The sequence below is a fragment of the Eptesicus fuscus genome, chromosome 24, assembly GCF_027574615.1.
Source record: "Eptesicus fuscus isolate TK198812 chromosome 24, DD_ASM_mEF_20220401, whole genome shotgun sequence".
Classification (NCBI taxonomy): Eukaryota; Metazoa; Chordata; class Mammalia; order Chiroptera; family Vespertilionidae; genus Eptesicus; species Eptesicus fuscus.
In genome coordinates, this window is record NC_072496.1 from 17252676 (window position 1) to 17259811 (window position 7136).

At 45.1% G+C, this 7136-nt stretch overlaps 1 gene segment (V, D, J or C); it reads right to left on the reverse strand.

Moving 5' to 3' along the window:
- Positions 1–5939: 5939 nt before the first annotated feature.
- LOC129148258 (immunoglobulin heavy variable 3-33-like) lies at positions 5940–6606 on the reverse strand. The segment is given in 2 exon segments: positions 5940–6415; positions 6522–6606. Coding segments are annotated over 2 exon segments (522 nt in total).
- Between the last annotated feature and the right edge of the window lie 530 nt (positions 6607–7136).

Consider the following 7136-nt stretch of genomic DNA (forward strand, 5'->3'; position numbering starts at 1 on the left):
TTCTCTCCCACCGCTGCAAGGCCAGGGCTGGGCTGGTATTTTTATGTGCAGAGCGGGCCCTATTTGCATGTTCTCCTGCTATATAGGGAGCTCTGTGAAGAATTGCTCCCCACATCAGGGCCTGTGCTCTCCCCAGTGGATGCAAATGCACCGGGAGACCTGTACAAAGACTCAGGAGAGAAAATTTTCACAAAAAGAAGAAGAGGACATTTAAAATGAGAGATGCCTTTGACAGTCACCAGTAATGATAACTAAAAGAAAGCAACCCTCACAACCCGAGAAAGAAGTAAAAGTGCAGGATGTTCATGTTCAGGAGATGGGAAGTTCCATCGGACACTATTTCCCCTACAAAGGCTACACTAAGACCAGAGTGTGAGCCCAGATCCAGTGGACCAAGTGTTGGGGGAGAGAGGAACTTCTGTGTGGGTCCCTGGGAACCAGAAACATGAACTATAGAGACACAGACAGAGCTCCTGGATCCTATTCCTTCAGGGGATTTGGTGCTGGACGTGTAGCAGCTGCACTGCCTGCTTTGTGGTGTTTATTCTCTAGACTCTGTTGTAGATCCAGTTTCATACATTGGGATATAGAAGAATCCCTGTCATGACGAAGTGTGTTTAGAAGAAGATGTGGGTAATGATTTAGGAGGAATGAATATTAGGTCAAGAAAATTTTGTTATTGGAAACCTTGATGTCTGCACGTGACCCTTGGGACCACTGTCACCATGTCTCCACATGATGGGGGTCAATTAGAACCTGCACCTGACTCAAGTGCCACATTCGGGGAAAAGCTACCTGGGAACATGATGGGGGATTTACCAAGACCAAGGACACACATGTCCAGGGTTCTTGTTTCATTAGGTTTCCATCTCCTTGTTGTGTAGTCAGTTCAAATTTTCTTTCCTCATTTTCCTCTGAAACAGCCCCACATATTTCCTAGAGTCTTGTAGACACTCTGTTGAGAGGGTGTAGACTCTGTTGCCAGCTGAAGGTGCAAGTGGGGCCGGTGCCAGCAGTGGGTGTGAGCAGCCACTCTGCCAGTGGGTGCAAGCGAGGCCTTCGCTGACAGCAGGTGAGAGAGGCTGCTGCCAGCCCCAATCACCCCTCAGGAACATGGAGAGGGGGAGAAGCCCTGAGGGGTCATCAGGTCCAGCAGCTGCCTTTTGCAGCTGGCGCCTAGCAAACGGGGCCTGCGCTGGGTCTTGGCAGCAGGTGCGAGCGCCAGGAGGGACCGCGCCCCATGGGAGCAAAGAATTTTCAGTAACTGCCAGAGACTCGCCCCAATGACAGTGACTGGCACCCCACCTTGGTCTGAAACCCCTGCTTACCTGCTCCACCATCCCACCACGGCAGATGCCCACCATGTTCCTTACTTGCCCTCTGTTGGTCAGCACACATAATAGAGACCGGTTGTTCTATTGTTCCATCATTCAGTCTATTTTCATGTTAACCTTTTATTATATAGGATAGGGAGATCTCACATTGGACTCTGACATAAAGGACATGGTCCCAGAGTGTGACATGTTCAAGGGTGCTCTATGTTAAGATTACTCCTCACATCCAGGCATGTGCCCTCCCCACTGGACCCACCTGCTCCAGGAGACCTGTACAAAGACCCAGGAGAGAAAATTATCAGAAAAAGAAAAATACAATATTTAACATGAGAGATGCCTTTGATACTCACCAGTAATGATAACCAAGGAAATCAACCCTCACAACCATAGAAAGAAGTAAAAGTGCAGGAGGTTCATGTCCAGGAGATGAGGTGGGAAATTCCCTCTGACACTATTTTCCCTAAAAAGTGATCAGAGGATAAACTAAGACCAGAGTGTGAACCTAGAGCCAGTGGACCAAGTGCTGGGGAGAGAGGAGCATCCGTGTGGGTCCCTGGAAACAAGAAGCATGAACTACAGAGACACAGACAGAGCTCCCGGGTCCTATTCCTTCAGGGCAGTTTGGTGCTGGACGTGTAGCAGCTGCACTGCCTCCTTTGTGGTGCTTATTCTCTAGTCTCTGTTGTAGGTCCTCCATTGTTGGGTTTATAAATGTTTACCAGAGTTATATCCTCTTGTTGGATTGCTCCTTTTATTATTTTGCAGTCTCTTTTTTTGTCTCTTACTATAATCTTTGTTTCAAAGTTTATTTTGTCAGATATAAGTATTGATATCCCAGGTGTTTTTTCATATCAATTTGTGTGAAATTTCTTTTTTCATCTCTTTACTTTTCTCTGTGTGTATCTTTCATTCTGAAGTATGTCAGTTGTGGACAGCATATATGTGAGTCTTGCTTTCTTATCCAATCAGCTACCCTATGTCTTTGATGGTAGAATTTAATCCATTTACATTTAAAGTGATGATTGATTGGTACATATTTATTGCCATTTTATGCTTTTACCTCTGTATTTTTCTTCTTTTCCTCTTTCTTCTCCTCATCCTCTTTCTTCTAGCAGACCCTTAACATTTCTTGTAATACTAGTTTGATAGTAACAAACTCCTTTAGCTTTTTCTTGTCTGGGAAACACTTTATTTCTCCTTTAATTATAAAAGTCTTGCTGGGTAAAGTAGTCTTGTTGATAGGTTCCTGCTTTTCATCACTTTGAATATTTCTTGTCAATCCCTTATGAAATCAGCTGACATTCTTATGGGAGCTACCATGTAGTTAATTAATTACCTTTCTCTTGCTGCTTTTAAGATTCTCTTTTTGTGTTTAATATTTGTCATTTAAATAATCATGTGTCTTGTTGTGGGCCTCTTGGGGTTCATCTTATTTGGGACTCTGTGTGATTTCTGTACTTGTGCATCTTTTTCCTTCACCAGTTTAGGGAAAGTTTCAGTTGTTATTTCATCGAATAGGTTCTTGATGACTTGCTCAGTGTCTCCTCCTTCTGATACCACTATGATGCAGATGTTGTTTCATTCCATGTTGTCCCAAGTTTTCCTAAAACTATCCTCATTCTTTTTCATTATTTTTTTCTTCTCTGAATGTCACCCCCCTACTTTTTCTCCAAAATCACTGTTTAGATCCTCTGCTTCATCCAACCTACTTTTAATTAATTCCAGGATATTCTTTTTTTAAATTTCTTTATTGATTAAGGTATCACATATTAGTCCTCATCCCCCCATTCCCATCCCAAACTCCTCCCCACGCATGCCCCCATCGCCTGTTGTCCATGACCACTGGTTAGGCTTATTTGCATGCATACAAGTCCTTTGGTTGATCTCTCCCCTTTACCCCCATCCTCTCCTACCTTCCCTCTGAAGTTTGACAGTAATCAATGCTTCCCTGCCTCTGGGTCTGTTTTTCTTCATCAGTTCATGTTGTTCATTATTTCCCCTAGATGAGTGATATCATGTGATACTAGAAATATACTTATAAGATCCGAAAATGAGACAAGCAATAATGGTTATGCTGAGAGGCAAATGAATCAGTCTGTAGTGAGTTTCTTTCAGGGCCAACAGTTCTTTTGAGTCCCAATTTCAATCTCAAACAGTTCCTTATGTGTACATGTCAGCAATGATATTTCAGTTCTGGATAGTGGACAAATGGTGGTAATGCAGGTCCGACCCTCTCTGGTTTGGTTCTGGGCAACCTGCAGTCCAGTGTATTCTTGATTGCAGATATGGTATTCTTCATTTACAACTGGTATCTATGTAATTTTTCATGCCATTGTAGTTCCCACAAAGTTCATTGAGCATCCTTAAAACCATTGCTTAGAATTCTATCATGGATAAATTGCTTGCCTCCATGTGATTTGGGATCATTTTCTGGAGATTCCTCTTGTTTGTTCTGTGGCCTGTTTCTCTGACTCCCCAATATGGGTGTCTCTTTTTGTTTCTTCCTATACATTAGGTAGAACTGCTATGACTCACAGTCTTTGTGGAGAGGCCTTATGTAGTAGGTGTCCTGTGAGCCCCTTTGGTGCAGTCTCCTTGATGTCTTGAGCTGGATGCTCTGGAATGTCCCTATGTGTGTTATGCGGGCCCTCTTTTTGTAATTGGGTCTTGATTTCTATTGTCCCATTCATGGCTTGTATTGACCTTCATACTGGCTGACTGTGAGGCACAAACCAGACCACATCATGGAATTGATATACAGATGTTGACAACATAATATAATACAATGCAAAAAATAAGAACAAAACACCATGACTACCATAAATAAAAACTAAAAACAAACAAAAAACACGAAAGAAAAATAAAAAAGTATAAGGAGAGAAGAAAAGGAATAGCAAAAATACAAAAGTAAAGAAGTAAGAATAAGGAATGTAAAGGGGAAATATAGTGTAAGAAAAGAGAAAAAATAAGAAATATAAAATACGGTAAGAAAAAAATAGAAAACTAAATATAATGAAAAGAATAAAAAGGAAAAATCGGGGTTCCCCTCAGCAGAGTATGTAGTGCCTGTTGCGATCTGCCTTTGGATATGCTGTGTGTGAAGCTTATTGGATGCTGATCCAATGTTGTCTGAACATGGCCAGTGGGTGTGCTATTTTAGGGCCTCCTGGGAGGTTCTCTGATGCAGGCTGATCTTAGGTGCTGTCTATGCTAGCCCTTGGCAACCAGTTTGAAGATACAACTGACCCACAGTTTGTGGTGCCTCTACTGGGCTTAACTGTGCCCAGGAAGAACCAGCTGAGCTCCAAGGCTGGTGTTTACCACCACAAGCCCAGGGGCAGGTCAGCAAATGTCCCAAGGCACCCCTGGATCCTCCTGTTCCTGTTCCACCTGCTGGATGGCTGTTAACCTTGGTACCTGGAAAGGCTCAGTCTTTTAAAGAGCCTTTGGTGGAATCAGGAGGATGGGGCACTAGGAAGTACTGATCAGACTTCAGGAAAGATGGTGGGTGTGTTCTCCTGCTCCAGAGCCACATGTCTGAGTCTGTCCCTGATGTTTTTCTGAACTTGGTACCTTGGGTCCCTTGGTGGTCCGGCATCTGGGGCCTATACAGACCAGAGGTTGGGTTTCCCAGAGCCCAAAGAGCATTTCTCTCAGATCTCCTGTGAGGAGCATGTGCCAGGTAAGTTAATGGGAAAGTGGATCAATGGCCACACCAAAGCCATTCTCTGACACCACTTGAGATGCTCAGATGCCTATGCCCAGGCCTATGTCCCTGACTCCTCAGCAGGGCTTATGATCCAGGGTGGGATGACCGGGTTCCAGAGGTGGTGGATTGCTTTCCCCAGGCTGATGCCATTGGGTGGGGATTGCTCCTTCCAAGAAAGATGGCTGCTGAGGAATGGAGGAGGGCTCAGTACAGTGTCTTCCCCACGTCACTTTCCAAAGCCATCCATCCTGACTCTCCTCAGGCAGGTACCTTCTGACCATCCTTCTTCCCATAGAGCACAGCATGAGGCTGCTAACACATATTTTGCTCATTGGCCTTTAAATTGGTGGCCTTGTCTCCAGCAGGCTCCGCCTCTCCTTGGCAGACAGAAACTTCCTGGGATTTCACAGCTGGGTGCTATGTGAGTGCCTATTCACATCTCTTGCACTCCAGGTAGAGGCCTGTTCCTGGTTTTGGCTTCACATCTCTCAAGGGAACCTCTGCAGCTGAGCTATCCCTCCATCACGTGGCCTGCCAACCAGAGAAGAGGGGAAGCCCCTTTCCAGTGTCCCCTCTTCCTTCCAGTCTTCAGGTGGCTTCTCGTGGCTCCTTGGTTAAATGTTTCCTCTTCAGATAGTCTTTAGTGGTAATTCAGAGTGAATGACCCCCAATGTAGTTGTAATTTCCAGTTGGTTCTGGGAGGAGGTGAGAGTAAAATCCACCTACATCCATGCCACCTTGCACCCTAACCCTCTGCATTTCTCTTCCTGCAAACTTGAAACTTTTCCTGTGCTGCATGTGAGAGTGTCCCTACTAATATAATGAATCTACTAAGACACAGAGCCATTAGTGGTAATCACAGAGGCATAGGTCTAGAGAGACTCTTGGATAAAGTGTTATGTGGAGAGGAAACCCAGAATCCTGAGTAAACAGCCATAAACAGCAGCTCCAACTGCTCCTGGGGCTGCAACACAAAATCTGTGGGTCCTGAGCGCCCCCTGCTGGTCACAGCCTCTGCTGCAGGGAGGTTTTTGTATGGGCTCAGACTGACTTCCCCTCACTGTGTTCCTAGCACAGTAATACACAGCTGTGTCCTCGGCTCTCAGGTTGTTCATTTCCAGATACAACATGTTCTTGGAATTGTCTCTGGAGATGGTGAATCGGCCCTTCACAGTTTCTGCATAGTATTTTTGACTTCCATCATACCATATAATTGCCACCCACTGGAGTCCCTTCCCTGGAGCCTGGCGGACCCAGTTCATGCCAGAGCTACTGAAGGTGAATCCAGAGGCTGCACAGGAGAGTCTCAGAGACCCTCCAGGCTGCACCAATCCTCCCCCAGACTCCACCAGCTTCACCTCACACTGGACACCTGTAAACACAAAAACATCCTGGTCAGGAGACTCTCACACATCCACAGTCTACTCTCACTCATATCCACTCACAATACTCAGTGTTTCTCACTCTCCATAAGTTACCTTTCAAAATAGCAACAAGGAAAACCCAGCTGATCCTCAATTCCATGGTGAGTGATCTGTGTTCAGTCCTGATCAGGGAATGGAAACACCTGGGGATCCTGGGGCTGGGCTCCTGTCCCAGAGCTGCAGGGTCAGGTCTGGGCTGGTTTTTATGAGCACATGGAGCCCTATTTGCATGCCCTCCTGCTATATAGTCAGCTCTGGGGTTGGAGACCTATATAAAAACCCAGGAGAGAAAATTGTCAGAAAAAGTAAAAGAGGAGATTTAACATGAGAGATGTATTTGAGAGTCTCCAGTAATGAAAACCAAGAGAAATCAATTATCACAACCTGATAAAGAAGTAAAAGTGCAACAGGTTCATGTTCAGGAGACAGGAAGTTTCATATGACACTATTTCCCCTACAAAGTGATCAGAGGATAAACTAAGAATAAAGTATGGACCTAGAGCCAGTGGAACAAGTATTGGGGGAGAGAGGAGCATCTGTGTGGGTCCCTGGGAGCCAGAAGCATGAACTATAGAGATGCACACAGAGCTCCCAGATCCTATTATTTCAGGAGAGTTTGGTGCTGCACCTGTAGCAGCTGCACTGCCTCTTGTGGTGTTTATTCTCTAG